The sequence below is a fragment of the Lynx rufus genome, unplaced genomic scaffold, assembly GCF_022079265.1.
Source record: "Lynx rufus isolate CCGP_SWC_20201006 ecotype Redwood Valley unplaced genomic scaffold, mLynRuf1.p SCAF_8, whole genome shotgun sequence".
NCBI classification, from domain to species: Eukaryota; Metazoa; Chordata; class Mammalia; order Carnivora; family Felidae; genus Lynx; species Lynx rufus.
This window is the reverse complement of record NW_025814896.1, coordinates 125,199,457-125,217,830: the sequence shown is the minus strand read 5'-3', so window position 1 is coordinate 125,217,830 and position 18,374 is coordinate 125,199,457. Positions and strand designations below refer to the sequence as shown.

The window sequence follows — 18,374 nt, the reverse complement described above, 5'->3', positions numbered from 1 at the left end:
TTCTCACCTATCAAAATATCATAGAAAGAACCTATTAGAAATTTTAGTTGGATATGTACTGAAACTATAGGGAGAACTGACACATTTAAAATGCTGACCTGTCAAGAGGAGCCTGGGTGGTTTAGCTAGTTGAGCATCCGACTTCAGCTCAGGTCATGATGTTGCAGTTTATGAGTTCCAGCCCACACTGGGGTCTGTGCTGAAAACTCAAGAGGCTGGAGCCTGCTTCAGATTCTGTGTCTCCCTCTCTCTCTGCCCCTACTCGCGCGCTGTCTCTCTCTCTCTCTCTCAAAAATGAAAACATTAAAAAACATTAAACATAAAAACATTTTAAAAAAATTTCAATGCTGAGTGGACCAAAGGTAGCTGTATCTCTTTAGGTCTCCTTTATACTTTTAAAAAGTTAGATTTAGTCCTAAGTACTTGCTACTACTACAAGTATCTTTAAAATTTTTCATTTTCAAACAGTATGCTGTTAACAAAAAATATTTCATATTTTTTTTTAATGTTTACTTTTGAAGGAGAGAGAGAACGAGCAAGTGAGCAGGGAAGGGGCAGGGAGACATAGACACAACCCACAGCCCAGAGCCTGACAGGGGGCTCAAACTCACAAACTGCGAGATCATGACCTGAGCTGAAGTCGGACGCTTAACCGACTGAGCCACTCAGGCGCTCCCCTGAAAAGATTTTTAAATTGATTTTCATATCCAAAAACCTTAACAAGAACGTTAATTCTAATATTTGATCTAAAGATTCATTGACAGTTTTAGTTCTTCCTTTACAGAATTTTCTCATTTCTCTCTCATGTTATAGTACTAGCTAGGATCTCTAACATGCTAAAGTGTTAATAGGAATCATTGTCTTCTTCCCCGTCTTAAAAAAATCCAATTATTTCCCATAAAGCAGAAGTGTGTTATCCATTTGGGGGCACGGGGGGTGTCAATTTCCACCTTAGCATATTAAGGAAACTATCTTTGAATCCTAATTTGTTGAAGTGGCTTGTTATTAGAGTCAGTATATAAATTTGTTATGCTTTCCTTGCCTCTCTTGAGAAGTTCTTGTGATTGCTTTCTTTTAATCTTTGAACGTGCCAATGACCTCATATGACTTCCTAAACTTCTTGAATTCCTGGGATAAAACCAACTTGTTCATCATATATTATTATCCTATTATATACTGCTATATCTGGCTGTTAATATTTTAGAATTTAGTAATTAACCTGTAATTTTCCTTTTCTGTATAGTCTGACAGGTTTCATTATTTTTTCTTAAATGCTTATTCTTGAGAGAGAGAGAACCCTCAAGGGAGGGTCAGAGAGAGGCTGAGCCAGAGGATCCGAAGCAGCCTCTGTGCTGACAGCAGACAGCCCAGACATGGGGCTCGAACTCATAAACCGTGAGATCATGACCTGAGCCAAAGTTGGACACTTAACCAACTGACCCACTCAGGCGCCCCAGATGTGATTTTTAATATTTAAGTTTATTTTCTTTTTTTAATGTTTCAAGCTTTTTTTTTTTTTAAATTCTAGTTAACGTATAGTGTAATACTGGTTTTAGGAGTAAAATTTAGTGATTCATCACTTACATACAACACCCAGTGCTCATCACACGTGTCCTCCTTAATCCCCATCACCCATTTAACCCATCCTCCCACCCACCACCCCCCTCCAGCAAATTTGTTTTCTGTAGTTAAAAATCTCTTTTATGGTTTGCTCCCTTCTTTTATTTTTCTTTCATCTATGTTCATCTGTTTTGTTTCTTACATCTACATATGCGTAAAATCATATGGTATTTGTCTTTCTCTGACTTATTTCGCTTAGCATAACACACTCTAGCTCCATCTACGTCATTGTAAATGGGAAGACTCCATTCTTTTTGATGGTTGAGTAACATTCCAGTGTGTGTGTGTGTGTGTGTGTGTGTGTGTGTATACATATATATACATACACATATATACATACATACATACACATATACACACACACACATCTTCTTTACCCATTTGTCAGTCGGTGGACATTTGGGCTCTTTTCAACATTTGGCTATTGTTAATAATGCTGCTATAAACATTGGGGTGCATGTGCCACTGTGAATCTGTATTTTTTGTATCCTTTGGGTAAATAACCTAGTAGTGCAATTGCTAGATTGTAGGGTAGTTCTATTTTATTATTACTATATTATTATTATTATTTGAGGGAGGGGAGGGAGGGAGGGAAGGAGGGAACACGCATGAGCTGGGGAGAGGGGGAGAGGAGGAGAGGTAAAATCTTAAGCAGGCTCCATACTCAGCACAAGCGCCATGCAAAGATCCCATGACCCTGGGACCATGATCTGAGCCGAAATCAAGAGTTGGATGCTGGACTGACTGGCACCCCGGGGTAGTTCTATTTTCAATTTTCTGAGGAACCTCCATACTGTTCTCGAGTAGCTGCACCAGTTTGCATACCCACCAACAGTGCAAGAGGGTTCCCCTTTCTCTGCATCCTAACTGACGTCTGTTGTTTCCTGTGTTGTTAGTTTTAGCCATTCTGACAGGTGTGAGGTGATACCTCATTGTGGTTCCGCTTTGTATTTCCTTGATGATGAGTGATGTTAAGCATCTTTTCGTGTTATCTGATAGACATCTGGATGTCTTCTTTGGGAAAATGTCTATTCATGTCTTCTGCCCATTTCTTCACTGGCTTATTTGCTTTTTGCGTGTAAGGTTTGAGAAGTTCTTCATAGATTTTGGATACTAACCCTTTATCAGATATATCACTTGCAAATGTCTTCTTCCATTCCAAAGGTTTTTAGTTTTGTTGACAGCTTCCTATGCTGTGCAGAAGCTTTTATCCTGATGAGGTCCCAATGGTTCATTTTTACTTATGTTTCCCATGCCTTTAGAGACATGTCTAGTAACAAGTTGCTACAGCTGATGTCAAAGAGGTTGCTACCTGTGTTCTCTAGGATTTTGATGGGGTCCTATCTCACATTTAGGTCTCTCATTGATTTTGAATTTGTTTTTGTGATGGTATAACAAAGTGGTCCATTTTCATTCTTCGGCAGGTTTCCCAACACCATTTGTTGAAGAGACTGTCTTTTTTCCACTAAATATTCTTTCCTGCTTTGTTGAGGATTAACTGGCCATATAATTTCGGGGTTTTCTATTGTGTTCCACTGATCTATGTGTCTGTTTTTGCCAGTACTATACTGTCTTCATGACTGCAGCTTTGTAAGATAGCTTAAAGTCTGGAATTCTGATGCCTCCAGCTTTCCTTTTCTTTTTCAAGACTGCTTTGGCTACTTGGGGTCTTTTCTGATTCCATATATATTTTAGGATTCTTTGTCCTAGCTCTGTGAAAAATATTAGTGGTATTTTGATAGGGATAGTATTAAATGTGACAGGTGTTAGTATTTAGATTATACTAGTATCATAAAATGACCTGGGAAGCATACCTTCTTTTCCTATTTTCTAGGATCTTAAAAATTGGAATTATTTCCTCCTTGAATACCTGGTATTCACCACTGAAGTTTTTATGTTGGCCTAAAATCTTAAGGGAGAAATTTTGATTACTTAATTCACTTCTTTAACGTTAGCAGACCTCAGATGTTTTATATATCCTCAAGTCTGTTTGGTTACATTTTTCTAGTTATTTGTCCATTTTATCTACACTAATTTGCTAATGTGAGATTGTTCCTAATAGCCACCAATGATTATTTAATTTTTCTGTATTGGTATTTCTGCCTTCTTGTTTTAAATCTTTTTTGGATGAGTCTCTCAGAGGTTTATCAATTTTATTAGTATTTTCAAAGAAATAACTTTTGGGATAATTTAAATCTTTGAATTGTATGTTTGCCACCTATTTCATTCACATCAGCTCCCATCTTTATTATTTGGTTTCCTTTTACAAATTCTTTGGGTTTATTCTCTTCCTTTTATAGTTCCTAGATAGAAACTTACTTTCCAATGTATGCATTGGAGCCTATTATATTCTCCTCCTATGTTGTTTTAGGTGTAGGTGACAAGCTTAAATTTGTAGCATTTTCATAATCATTTAGTTCAAAAGCTTCTAATTTCTACTGTGTTATCTTTCTTTACTGAGAGTCTGGTAAGACACAGGGGCTTTAAAAAAAAAAAAAAAAAAAGACATGGTCCCTACATGCAAGGACTATACAATCTAGTAGAGGAGGTAATGTACTACGTCCTTAAATTTAAATGTTTATTTTTGTGAGAGAGAGCAAGCATGCAAGCAGGAGAGGGACAAAGTGGGGGGATGGGACATAGAATCCAAAGCGGGCTCTGCTGACAGCAGAGAGCCTGATACAGGGTTTGAACTTCTAAACCATGAGATCACCACCTGAGCCAAAGTCAAACACCTAACTGACAGAGCCACCCAGGCACCCCTCCTTAATTCTAAGATGCCACTTTGTTTTGAGACAAGACACTGATCTACTAACTTCCGTTCAAAGAGAAATATAAAATGTTGTTCTACTTGAAGACATTTTCTAACTTTAACATGGTAAAGCAAAGGCAGAATTGAGAAATCACAAATAACTAAATGAAATGCAAGGCAGATAGAAGAACTAAAGAAAGGTGCAAGAAGAGTAATTACTGATGAAGACACACTGGGAAAGAAAGATCAGGAAGGCTTTATGCAAAGAATACTGAAGGATGAGAAGGAAAGCTAATTACAAAATGTTTATAAACCAGAGTTAAAAAAAAAATAATAATGTTAAACTCTATCTATCCCAATTTCCCTTAAAATGTGTAAAAGGGTATTTTAAGCTAAAAACCATTAGCTAGGGCTAGAGGCATGAAAAATACAAGTATCTTTGGCTGGTAGTATATGGTCTAGTGTGTTAAAGCACAGGACTATGGAAGGATACTATCAATTAAGTAGTTTGGGACTAGATCATTGAAAATACTAAGGGGCACCTCAGTGGCTCAGTCGGTTGGGTGTCCAACTTGGCTCAAGTCATGATCTCGCTGTTTCTAAGTTTGAGCCCCACATTGGAGCCTTGCCTTGAGACTGTTTTGGATCCTGTGTCTCCCTCTCTCTGCCCCTCTCCCACTCGCACTCTCTCAAAAATAAACATTAAAAAAAATTTTTTAAGCAAAATATTAAGAACCAGAATGGTATAAAACTAACTTATATTTTTGAAAGGTTAACTGAAAGAAGAATAACAAGATGAAATGGGGGCGCCTGGGTGGCTCAGTCGGTTAAGTGTTTGACTCTGGATTTCCGCTCAGGTCATGATCTCATGGTTTGTGAGATTCAGCCCCCCCCCCCCCCCATGTCAGGCTTTGTGCTGACAGTGCAGGGCCTGTTTAGGATTCCCTCTCTCAAGATAATCTCAAGATAAATAAAAAAAGATAAATGAACAGAAGAGATTGGAGGCAGAGTTAGTGGGAGGTTAAGAAAGAGGCTGAACAAGAATAGCACAGATGAAAAAGAAAGGGAACATGAGATAGAATGAACAAGAACTGACAAATTATTGAATGCGAAGCACAGAAGAAAATCAAGAGTTGAAGAGGATTCTGGGGCGCCTGGGTGGCGCAGTCGGTTAAGCGTCCGACTTCAGCCAGGTCACGATCTCGCGGTCTGTGAGTTCGAGCCCCGCGTCAGGCTCTGGGCTGATGGCTCGGAGCCTGGAGCCTGTTTCCGATTCTGTGTCTCCCTCTCTCTCTGCCCCTCCCCCGTTCATGCTCTGTCTCTCTCTGTCCCAAAAATAAATAAAAAAAAAAAAAAAAAAAAAAAAAACCGTTGAAAAAAGAGTTGAAGAGGATTCTGAGCCTGAAGCCAAAAGTTTCTAGTTCAAGAGTACAGTGAAATTAATACTAAAATAAACAGTAAGATAAGCAAATCTGGGAGAGAGTTCATTTTTTGTTTGACACTATGAGTTTTGAGGACTGCTGGAACATACACATGGTAATGTCCAATACAAAGGCAGAAATATGTTAGATGTTCAAAAAAGAGTCCAAGATGTAGATGTAAACTCATTAGTTTACTGGAATAGGAATGATAGCTGAAATGATGAAAGCAGACGGTCTCCACCCACCCACCCACACACAAAAGACCATCTATTGTTCCAATACTGAAACTGAAGTTCAAAGAGAAAAGTTGGCCAACATGACTCAACTAGGTTGTACGGAAATATGGCACATCTGATTCCAAAGTATCTAGTCCAAAGTAACTGTCTTCCACGTTTAAGGATTTAGACAGAGGAAAGGGAAACTGATCAAAGCAATGAAAAAGATAGGAAATCCAGGAAAACAAATTATCACAGAGGCTAGTGTCACGACAGAGAAACGTTGTAGAGAGTTGGACTTAGTCAATATGGTGAAATACACCAAAGAATTCAGAAAAATAAGGATGGAGAAGAGGAGGTCTTACTTTGCAATTGTTACTGAGTTAATATTAGAGTTACTGAAAGGAATCACGGAGGCAGGCTTAAAAGAAGTGTGAGACAAATAGAAGAACCCAGAGCCGTCTTAGTACTATCTTTCATAAACTTTCAGTTCAGTTCCCTTTTAGCCCTGCCTCCATGTCCTTCCATGCGTCTACAACTTCAGCTTCACGGCTCCAGGTAAGCAGCTTCCCCGAAGCAAGTACATAGCTGGGATAAAAAAAGAAAATAATAAGAACACTCCCATTCTATTATCATTTGTACTTCAGAGACTATAATATTAACATGTTCTCTTTAGCCACTGGGCTAGACAAGATGATGAAATCAGACCTTAGAATCTCAGAGATAACAGAATGAATGCAATCAGTATAGAAATTCTCAAAGTAACATACAGAAGCATTCAGCCACATGTAACACATACAAGAAACCCTCAATCACATATATTTTCCGATACATTAAATACGATTCCTAAATGATCTGAAAATTTAACTAAATTACAATTAAGTGGAAACTGAAACTCACATTTCATTAATAAGTAATCTATATAGTTACAGGAATAATTACTCATATACTAAGAGTGAAAAAAACGGATACTTAAGAGAGAAAGTGAGTCTTCAGGAGAGAACAGAATAGGAAATGGCGCACTATCTACTGATATTCAAATGTAGCTTTAAATTTCACTTTAAAAACATAAGTGCTTTTCTTGGTTTAAGAAAATTATTGTCCTTGCATTATTCTTAAAGTTGTAATTTTGTATCTAGTTTCATGAAAATCTACTTTACAACAAAAATCTATTTTTTTGGCTCCTTCTAAAAGTTGTACTGTGGTAATGGGAATAAAGTTTTATCATTTTCTTTGCATTAGGCTTTCATAGGTGTATTTTAGTATACACTTGCTATCAGGTTATAGATACCAATAGTTCATAATACTATAAATTGGCTAAACACAATGAAACAGTGGAAAATTTTAGCTGCAAACTTCTCATATTAACTAAATGACCTTCTTATTCAGCAGCAACAGCACAGAGGTTTTGTCTTAACATGACAACTCTAACCAAATGATTTTACTTCTTGAAGCATGCTTCAAGAATTCTGGACTATGTTGAGAAAATGCTAGAGTTTATGACATATACAGAGTAAGAAAAAATGGACGTAGGGAGAATTCCAGTACACGTTCGCGATCGCGGTCTCACAAAAAATACAGATTTCAACTATTGGCCCCTGAGTTCTAACTTATTGCAAGGTAGGCAAGACTTTAAAGATAGTTCTGATTTTTTCACTCTTCAATGTGAGCAATTACATTTAACATTTCAAACCTATGCAAATTTCTACAATTAACTAACTGTATACCTGGCATGCCGGTAGCAAGACCCTGACCAAAAGCCAAAGTTGGATTTGCTGCTGCAAGTGATTCTGCCTGCTGCCCTTGCTGGCCCTGATTGGGAGTAAGAGGGCGCTGACCTGCTCCAGCTCGGAGAACCTACAAAGGACAAATGATTTCCTTAAAAATGAAATTATAAAATAACAGATAAATAAATTTATCCCAGAATAAATTGCCTTTGGATATTCTTCGAACATATTTATATGCAACAAAACGATGATTTGGCATGAAAAAATACAAAATACTTAAGATCAAAAACACAATCACTGGCTCATGACAACTAGAACAATCTATTAAGTAACATCTAGAGATTCTTGAAGGCCTTAACGAAAAGTTATTTTTAGTATTTGTGCTCTTTTTCTTACCAAAGAAATTTATTTGGGGGGGGGGGGGATGGCAAAATTTTAGATCATATTAATTTCACAAAGATAGATGAACAATTCAGGACAAGCAGTATTCACTGTAAATAAGCCTCACATATAGGTGTATTGGTCAAGTAGTATATTTTCATGTTTGCCCAAAGAAGATATAGATTGAAAAATAATTTATTAAATGGTGCCATGGTCTAATCTACAAGGACTGAGCCACAGGACAGCTTCAACAGAACACCAATACAGTAATAAACCACATAAAGGAAATTTAGAATAAAATTTAACTGACAAGTAACACTACACTTGTCATTAAGTTGCTTCTTTGGTATAAATATGAAGAATTTGACAATCAGAAGTCAGAAATCACCAATAGTGTTTCTACATTTATCAAAACAGTTTATCAAAACATGAAAGCAGCAGAAATTTCAAAAACCCAAAACCAACCAAAACCATTGTAATAAACATTTTCTTTTTGAAGAAGTTAAATTTAACCAGTAGTGAAAATATTTCCTCTTTTCAATTTTCTCCAGCTTGCTTAAAAATATAAAGTACTCTGTAATCATTTTCTAGTCAGAAATGTATTAAGTTAATATTTAAAATAATAACTTAAATACCCAGAAGAAAATGAAGTGGCAATTACTTTGATAGGAACATGAGCACACCTGAAAAGGTGATGAAAAGAAAATTAAAATCTGCTAGAGATTTCAACAGTTTCTATAACAAAAATGTAGAAATGGAATACACCTAAATCTAAATTCATGTGATACCAATTAGAAAAAAAACCCACCATGTAATCAATACTTGTATATAGGTACTACGTTACATGCTGAGGAGATGAAAAGACACACATCTTGAAAACAAGGAACTCATTGAATTTCAAGGACTCTTCAGGTATGATTTAATGAAGGCAGGCCTATACCTGTTGCTGTCCAGGCTGAGCTTGTGATGCTGCTTGCTGATTTGCTGTGTTGTTTGCCGCAGCTGCAGCTTGTTGCTGAAATAAATTGGCTGGATACACCCCCCATGGAACACCATAATACTGAGGTGGAACCACTGCTGGACCTAAACCCCACACCCCACCCCGCCCCCCCCAAAAAAAAAGTTACTTACATTTTATAGATAAATCAGTTACCATTAGATCATAAAAAGGAACACTGTATATGAGTTAAAGCAAATGTCCTTATAATCCCCAACCCACTTACACCTGCTATATCCTTTCTTTTTTTTTTTCCTGATTCTAGTAGGAAAAAGTCTCGTTCAGGTTATGATTACTTCAAGAGAAACAGGAGTGACAGCAGTGGCCTCAATGGAGATGGTAAAGCTAAAGTCAAAAGGACCAATGAACTAACAGGATACTTAACCATCTATGCAACAGTGACTGAATGCCAGTTTATGGGTTTGATACTGGCAAACACAGATAATATACTCAGGGAACATTAGACTTCATAAAACTGTAAGATTTACTATGTTCAATTCAAATTCTCTTAAAAGGCTATTTTCTGAATATTGAAAAAAATTACCAAAATATTACAAAACACTTTTATCTTTTTATTTGCAATCTACAACATAAAACTTTGGAACATTCTTGTACCAAGCTTGCGACAACTGTATTTGAATTGTAAACCTTGAATTTAAAAATATTTTTTAGTTAAAGTTTTTATTAAAAATATTCTTCATATCTGAAACAATTAGTCACAAGTCTCACAAAGCAACTGAAAATTGCATGAAAACAAATGAAACATCACTGCTTATGTGGTTAGGAAAATGGAACTAGTGAGTAAAGACAAGAAAGAACCAGGTAATATAAAGGCACAGAGGGACATAGACATGTGAAAGCAAACTAGGAAAAACAGAATGAACTGTTCTTGTTCTAGTCTATGTTATTCAAGGTAACATCTGCTTCTATGGGAGTAAACAGCATTATGCACAATAATTTCCACGTTAAGTTGATGAGCAAGATGTCATGATTATTAATTGATAAAATAAAAATGGCCTAAAATTCCACGGATACAATTTTAATATATCTAGTATTTTAAAAAGTTAAACTCTTGGATTCACTTTGTTTTGGAGGAAAATAAAGCCCAGTACAATTGACTGAATCACTAAAGTGAAAAGCATTAAAAAACTTAAAGGTAAAGTATTATTTCTGAAAATAGTTTAAGCACCATCTACAATGAAAACTGTTAACAGGATTTATGAAGAATACATTATCAAAACAAGAGTCAAATATCTATCTAGAACCTCTTTGCCCAAAACAATAGCCAGAAGCCACCTGTGACTACTGAAGAATTAAAAAGTTAGACAGCCCGAACTGAGATGTGGTCTTAAGTATGATATACACAGGATTTTGAAGACTTTGCATGAAAAAAAAAGTAAAATATCTATTAGTAATTAAAAAAATATTAATTATATTAAAATAATATTTGGTTGTGTTGGGATAAATCAAACATTTAAATTAATATCATCTGTTTTTTGCTTTTATAATGTAGACACTAGAAAATTTTAATTGCATTATCTGGCTCACATTATATTTCTATTGGACACCACTGGTCTTAGAAAGTTTGCTTAATCTGAAAACTAACCATTTCTTAAGGTTTCCTTAAAGTCCATAGATTGTATGATATACCAGAATTTTACATACTAACATCCAGTTAAATGGCACCAAGAAAGCTCATCCCCTCCTTATGGAATTACGTGCAGATCTATACTAATACTAAAATCTACTGAATGTGATAGGTTGGTTTCAGTCTCCTAAATAAGCTATCAAACTAGAATTTGAAATTAACATTTATTTTTTCACTTCTTAAACCAGTCTTGAGTATAAAAAACAAGTCCCCTAACTCCCAGGAAAAGACTGACTGTTCTACAGTCAGGATAATAACTGCCAGAAGTGGGAGTTTAAAATTGTCAAATTCATCAGTGACAATTCATATCATTGAACAAAGTTTAAAAATCATGATAGTCTAGAGTTATGAAAGTCAGTTGGCAGGCTCACTCCAGTGAAGACACATTTATGGCTGACATGACCCTGTTCCTGCCTCTGTAACCAACATTAACCCATGCCTAACACTAATTCATTTGTCTCTATAACCAACTCAACCTAAAACAACCTCTTCTTCAAAACCCTACACAGAAGATCAGCAAATTGTTTGCTTGGCTCAATAGGATGGTGCCTGACCAGCACCCAACTCTCCTTACTACTTAAATAAGCAAGAAATACAGCTTTGGGTTTAAAAACATTTTTCCCCAGTATTATTGCAATATTACTGATACATAACATTTGTATAGTTTTGGTTTTCATTTTAGACTTTGAGTGGCAGTTTCTGGTTTTGACAGTTAAGTGCTTTCCAACTCCATGCCACCTTTTTGCCCCTCAGTCGGCTTGCATTTTTTAACACTGCTAAATAAACTTTACTTTTTAGATACTCATTCTCTCAAGACTGCTGAAGCTCCTTACCTCATACTCTCCCTGACCTGGGTATCTATGGTACCTACCCCAGTTTACTGCATTAGAAGTAACTGTACTTTTGCACTGTCTCTGTGGGTGATGGAATTGGTCAGAAAAAAGATCTGTGGTTGGCAATGTAAGATTTCTGAAACTACAAAATTGAATTGGAAACCAACTATGTACAAAAGGAAAAAGTTCTCAAGCTTCGGCTTTTTCCTACAGCATTAAAACTGGACAAATAGTAAACTAACTCTCTGGAAACATCACTTGATTCTAGATAAGTGTTTCAGATTTTCTTAGGAACTTCAAATTGCCCACCAAATAGACAAAAATACAACTTGTAAGAAAATTAAAACTAAATCCATAATAAGCAACGAGGATGAACAATAAGTTACCTGCTAATGTTGCTGCTGCAGCCAACCCTGCTGCAGTATATGGATCAGTCCCTGGAGGAGCAGCACTAATAATATACGGATTTGGCACAAATGCAGCTGGAGCAAGGCCTGCTGAGAATACACCAGCTGTATTTTAAAAAGGGGAGAAATAATGAATGAAGATGTAAAGTATAATTTTCTTCATTAGGTAAAATAATTTCTACACTGAATTTGGAGTGGGGAAGCAGAGTGCATATAGTGGTTCAAACTGATTAACTGAGTGACTTTGGGCATGTGACATCACCTGACTCTAAGATTCTTCATTTAGGAAATAGGTGTATCACCACTTATCTTAGAGGATTTTTGTGAGAGTTAAAACATGATACCAAATATGAAAGGACTGTGTAGAACTAGCAAAACAGGCACACAATAAATGTTTAGAGTTAGAACTACTATTGTTCAACGGTAGTTTTTCTTTTGTTTTTCTAATGCTTATTACTTATTTTTAAGAAACAGAGCACAGGCAGGGGAGGGGCAGAGAGAGGAGGAGACACAGAATCAGAAGCAGGCTCCAGGCTCAAGCTGTCAGCACAGAGCCTGAAGCCAGGCTCAAACTGATCAACTGCGAGATCATGGCCTGAGACAAAGTCAGATGCCCAACTGACCCACCCAGGCGCCCCAGTATTTTTTAATTTAATCTTTATTAAGCTATACTGTGAGCTAAGAATTCAATAGTGAGGAAGGCATGATCTGCCCTCACAAATCAATCCATCTAATGAGAAAAACAGATTGACAATTAGAATACAGTATAGTAGGAGCTATAGGCACAGAGAGAAGGGGTACCTAGTGAGCTTCAGAAAGTGTGGGTAGGATGATGTGGGGTTGTAGGGCAGGGCAAGACAAGACAAAATTGGAGTTACAATCAGAATGAAGACCTGTGAAGACCTTCCTGGGTCATGTTAAGAAGTTTGGACTTTACCCAGAAAGCAACAGAATAACAATGAAGAGCTTTAGGCAGAACTGTGACTTTAAGGCCACTTCTGCATCTAATGACTGCTAACGTGAATTCGGTAAAAGGCAGGGAAGAAGATTTTTTAAATATTCGTTTGCAGTACTTATTAAAGAAAACTGCTGGTATCAAGAAAGTACTGTGTATACAAGTCACTGTAAGGTATGGACTTGCTTGAGTTGTCTCTTCTGGAAAACAAGTGGAAGGTGAGGAAATAATGGGAAAGGAGGTGTTTTAAAAGTTACAAGAGCTCAGAAAAATTCAATTTACAAGATGATTAATAGGGCGCCTGGCTGGTTATGTCAGTAGAGCACATGATTTCTTGATTTCGGGGTTGAAAGTTCAAGCCCCACATGGGTGTAGAGGTTACTTAAAAATACTTAAAAATAAATGAAAACATGATTAAGGGGGAGAATAGGAGAATAAAAGCATGTGGGTATAAATGACTTAAAAGAAAGGATTCAAAAGGAACACTTACTCTAAACCTTAAAATCAAGGTTCAGAAACTCCATTCTAACTATATTATAGCAGTTTTTAAATGTTTTGAATGTGACCCATAATATGAAATATATTTCATATCAACCTAGTGACCATATATACATATACATGCCACAAACAAAAATATCAAAAAAAATTTATCTTTATAAAGTTCCATGTAACTTAGTATTTTCTACTAAATTTATTAATTTCTATAATCTATTTAACTTCTAAAACTAGTGGCCATACCCCACAACACTGATTTCATGTATAGGCACAACCATTTGAAAAATGAGTTTTTAAAACTTTTATTTGAGAAAGAAAAGAGAATACACACATGCACACGCACAAGTGGGAGAGGGGCAGAGAGAGGATCTTAAGCAGGCTCCACACTCAGCATGGACCCCAACATGGGGCTTGATACTAGGATCATGAACCGATCCAAAATCAACAGACACTCTACAAACTAAGCTCCCCAGGAGCTCCCAAAACTCTGCTTTTAATAAAGGAAGACTAAAAGAGGGTTCAGGGGCACCTGAGTGGCCCATTAGATTAAGCATCTGACTCTTGATTTCAGTTCAGGCTATGATCTCACGGTTCGTAGGATGGAGCTCTGTCTTGGGCTCTGTGCTGAAAGCGGGGAGTCGGCTTGGGATTCTCTCTCTCCTCCCTACCTCTGTGCCCCTCCCCTGCTTAGGCTCTCTCTCAAAATAAATACACTGAAAAAAAAAAAAGAGAGTTGAATAATATCCTTGCACTATTTAAAAAATCATTTGCTCAGAGTTGCATTCTTAACTAAGCCCTAGGGGAAAAGGTTTCAAGATTTCCCTGTTTCCTCTATCATAAATTGTCTTTGTCACAAAGAAAATGATGGATGTTGTGGTATTCATGTCCTACTCATACCCCTACAAAATCTCAAAGCCAGGATATAATTTTTTTATATTCAATATTTTATGATTTAAATAGCTTGCTTTTAAGATCTCCAATACTAGTGGAGTTTTACAAAACGGAAAGTCAAAGTCCTCATGTAATCTTTCCTGACTGTTGGCTTATATTCTACTGAATTATTCAATTTTAGAGAGGATTTTAATATAGTTTTCTCCATATTTGTTATAAAACAAATGTGAAATATAAAGCAGATATGAAGTAAAGTTTCAGGTATGTGGGGGAAAAAGGAATCAGTTTAGCCTAATGGATACATACTGAAACTTATTGAAAAAATGTTTTTCATGTGTTTTTATTAAGTTCATGATTAATTTAGAAATATTTACAACTTACTAGACAGCAAACAATACACTGTGTTTACATATATATGTATATTTATGTTTGCACGTGTATACAAATGCGCATGTATATTTATGTTTATACATACACGTAGGTATATACATCATTTTCAATTTTGAAATGAACACACACACAGTCACACATTTTATATACTGTAGGCCATAATGGCACTTTAATATGTATTTTTCACTTTCCAATTAACCATAGGTCCTTTTCTATGTCAACAGGTAACCTATCAAGTCATTCTTTCTAATACACAGAAGGAACATACATGATTTAACCAGTCTATTAAGGATATATAGTCAGATGGTCCACAATCTTTTGTTATAATAATCTTATTATTCTATTAGTACGCAAGGTCTCTGCATTATCATCCTATCTTTATAAAAATTCAGTTAAGGTTCAAGCACCATGTCAGGCTCTAGGCTGGCAGATTAGAGCCTGGAGCCCGCTTTGAATTCTGTCTCCCTCTCTCACTGCCCCACCCCCACTGTGTGTGTGTGTGTATGTGTGTGTGTGTCTCAAAAGTAAATAAACATTTAAAAATTCACTTAAATGAGGGGCGCCTGGGTGGCTCAGTCGGTTGACTGTCTGACTTCCTTCAGGTCTTGATCTCACAGTTCGTGAGTTCGAGCCCTGCATCAGCCTCTGTGCTGACAGCTCACGGGCTGGAGCCTGCTTCAGATTCTGGGTCTCCCTCTCTCTCTACCCCTTCCCTGCTCAAGCACATTCTCTCTCCCTCTCTCTCTCTCAAAAATAAATAAAGATTAAAAAAAAATTTTTTTAATTCACTTAAATGGGAAAATATACATCAATTCTTGGCCAATATGTCCATATTACTCCCCAGGAAAGTTGTGCCAATTTACATTCCCATCAGGAATATATGAATATGCCATTCACACTCCTGTCAAATTTGGACATTACCCAACCATTTAAATTTTTTTTTTAAGTTTATTTATTTTGAGGGGGTGGTGGGCAAGCACAAGTGGGAGAGGGGCAGCGGCATGAGAGAATCCCAAGCAGACTTCCCACTGTCACCCCGGAGCCCAACATGGGGCTTAAACTCATGAACCATGAGATCATAACCTCAGGTGAAATCAGGAGTTGGATACTTAACAGACTGAACTGCCCAGGTGCCCCTACTAAACTGTTAAAGAGTTGTCAATCTGACAGGTAAAATAAAGCATTAAAAATATTTTGTTTTAATCTATGGTTCTTTGTCTATCAAAGAGGCAAAATGTCTTGCAAAACTTTTTCTCATTTAAAATTTTGATACATTAGGAATAGGACCCAATTATCTCGGAGCTATTTTCCAAATACATGCTTTTATCGTTAATTTGAAATCCCAATTAAGGTTAGAACCCACTCCACCGCTGCACCACCTGGGTGGCTCAGTCAGTTGGGTGGCTGACTTCGGCTCAGGTCATGATCTCACAGTCTGTGGGTTTGAGCCCCTCCATGGGCTCTGTGCTGGCAGCTCGGAGCCTGGAGCCTGCTTCCGATTCTGTGTCTCCCTGTCTCTCTCTTCCCCTCCCCTGTTTGCTCTCTGTCTCTCAAATAATAAACATTAAAAAAAAATTTTTTTTAAATGTGGCTACAAAAGAATTTAAAACTCTATGTGGCACATATTATATTTCTGTTGTAAAGTGCTGTTCTAAAGTAGGCTATCAGACACCCAAGAAATTACTAGTCAAACTTGGATAAAAAGAGTGATGGTCAACAATAAATACATTTAACTGTGGAACAAAGGTTAAAAGGTAGGATTCTTCTATCTGGGTGGCTCAGTGCATTAAGCATCTGGCTCTTGTTGTCAGCTCACGTCATGATCTGGTTTGCGAGTTTGAGCCCTGTGTCAGGCTCTGTGCTGTGTTGAGCCTGCTTGGGATTCTCTCCCCCACCCCCACCCTCTCTCTGCCCCTCCCTTGCTCATGTGCCTTCTCTTTCTCAAAATAAATATTTTTAAAAGATGGGATCAATTTTGGTAAATTATGCTTAGAAATATTTCCATTTTACTCAGGTTTTCAAATTTAATTGCATAGTCTTCCAGATGGCTTCACAAAGAAATTCTGCCTTATGGTCTCTTAAAAGACCATATAAGTCCAATGTTATTTGAAATACTCCAGGGTACTAAAAAGGGAGATATTTCTAAATTCTTTTTATGACAAATCTGACCAAAAAAATGAAAAAACAAACATACATACAAACGTAAACACTAATTTCATATACACATTATTGATGCAAACACCCTAAATAAAACACTAGCCAATTGAAAGAGCTCATTAAGAGAATTGTAGATACATTTTTATTCCATGAACACAAGAATGATTCAATTATTAGAAAATATTCATAGAAGTTGGCATTTACAAATCAAGAGCTTTCACAGATACCAATTAAAAGACCTATAAAAGCCATTTACAATGATAGTAAAAGATAAAATATCTAAGAATATACTTAAGAAATATGCAAACTTATATGATAAAAACTTTAAAGCACTCATAAACAACACATAAGCAGATGTCAACAAAAATAAAAATACACCATGTCCTGATTAGAATACTTAATATCATAAAGATGTCAATTTTCCCAAAGTTAATTTAAAATTTTAACCCAATATTCTGGTAGTAAATAAATGAAGTCTAAAGTTTATATAAAAAAGCTTATAAGAAGAGAAAACTTCAAAAAGGAAGAGCAATAATGGGTATACTATTAGCCTGTCATATATTAAACCATACCATAAAGAAATAAATAAAAGCGTTACACCAGTCCATTAGTAGACAGGAATCACTATGTTTCTAACAATGAGAAGGAAGGATTAAGTATAGGAATAAAGAAAGTTGGAGGCAAAGAATGCATGCTGCTATTAGAAGTCACCTAGAAATGTGTGGTCATCTTGGATAAAAACCAAAAATAAAATTTGGGACCTAGGTGTCCTTCTTGGATTGACAAAGAACAATACAAATGTAAGGGAAGAGAAACAACTTAATAAATATCTCCCCCTTCCACTGATTATGATGTTGAGAATATTCACAACTTTTCCAACCAAGAAATAAATCAAGGTTAGCTAAAACCAGGCATAAACGTGGTTATATAAATCTACACATGTGATACAATGATGTAATACTATACATATACATTTACCAATATCATATTCCGGATTGTGGTAGTGTACTATGATTATGTAAGATGTAACCATTTAGGGAAAGCTGTGTGGGGAACCTCTCTGTACTCTCTTTGCAACTCCATGTAAATTTAGAATTACTTCAAATTGAAAAGTTAAAAATAAAAAACCCCAACATGGACAACATGTACCAATGCTTTGACTCTAGCAATAACAAAGGTATAATAATAATTCATGTTAAAGGCTAAAAGTCAAAGTCCAAATAACTTAATGAAGTGAAGAAGAAGAAAATATTTTAAGGAATTTTCTTGGAATTGATTCCCAAACCATTTTTTTAAATAAGCATTTTTACTTGACAAAAGACACAAATAACTACATTTGAATTTCCAAGTGTTTGACTCTCTTAACTTTACACTGACCTTATGTGCTGACAGCTTTCATCATATTATACATTTTTATTTAACGATACAAAAATCAGGAACAGTTCTTCCCTAGTTAATCTTTACTCCTGCCATGTAATCTATTAC

General features: G+C 36.2%; 1 protein-coding gene across 6 annotated transcripts in view; it reads right to left on the bottom strand.

The window, feature by feature from the left end:
- PUM2 (pumilio RNA binding family member 2) overlaps positions 1-18,374 on the bottom strand; it is a 100,790-nt gene that overhangs the window by 41,053 nt on the left and 41,363 nt on the right. For all 6 annotated transcript variants that reach the window (XM_047069307.1, XM_047069308.1, XM_047069309.1 and 3 more), the window contains exons 8-10: positions 11,981-12,106; positions 9,057-9,199; positions 7,736-7,865 (exon numbers count right to left, since the gene is read on the bottom strand). In XM_047069307.1, coding sequence (XP_046925263.1) covers positions 7,736-7,865; positions 9,057-9,199; positions 11,981-12,106 — 399 coding nt within the window. The remainder of the gene's footprint in view (positions 1-7,735; positions 7,866-9,056; positions 9,200-11,980; positions 12,107-18,374) is intronic.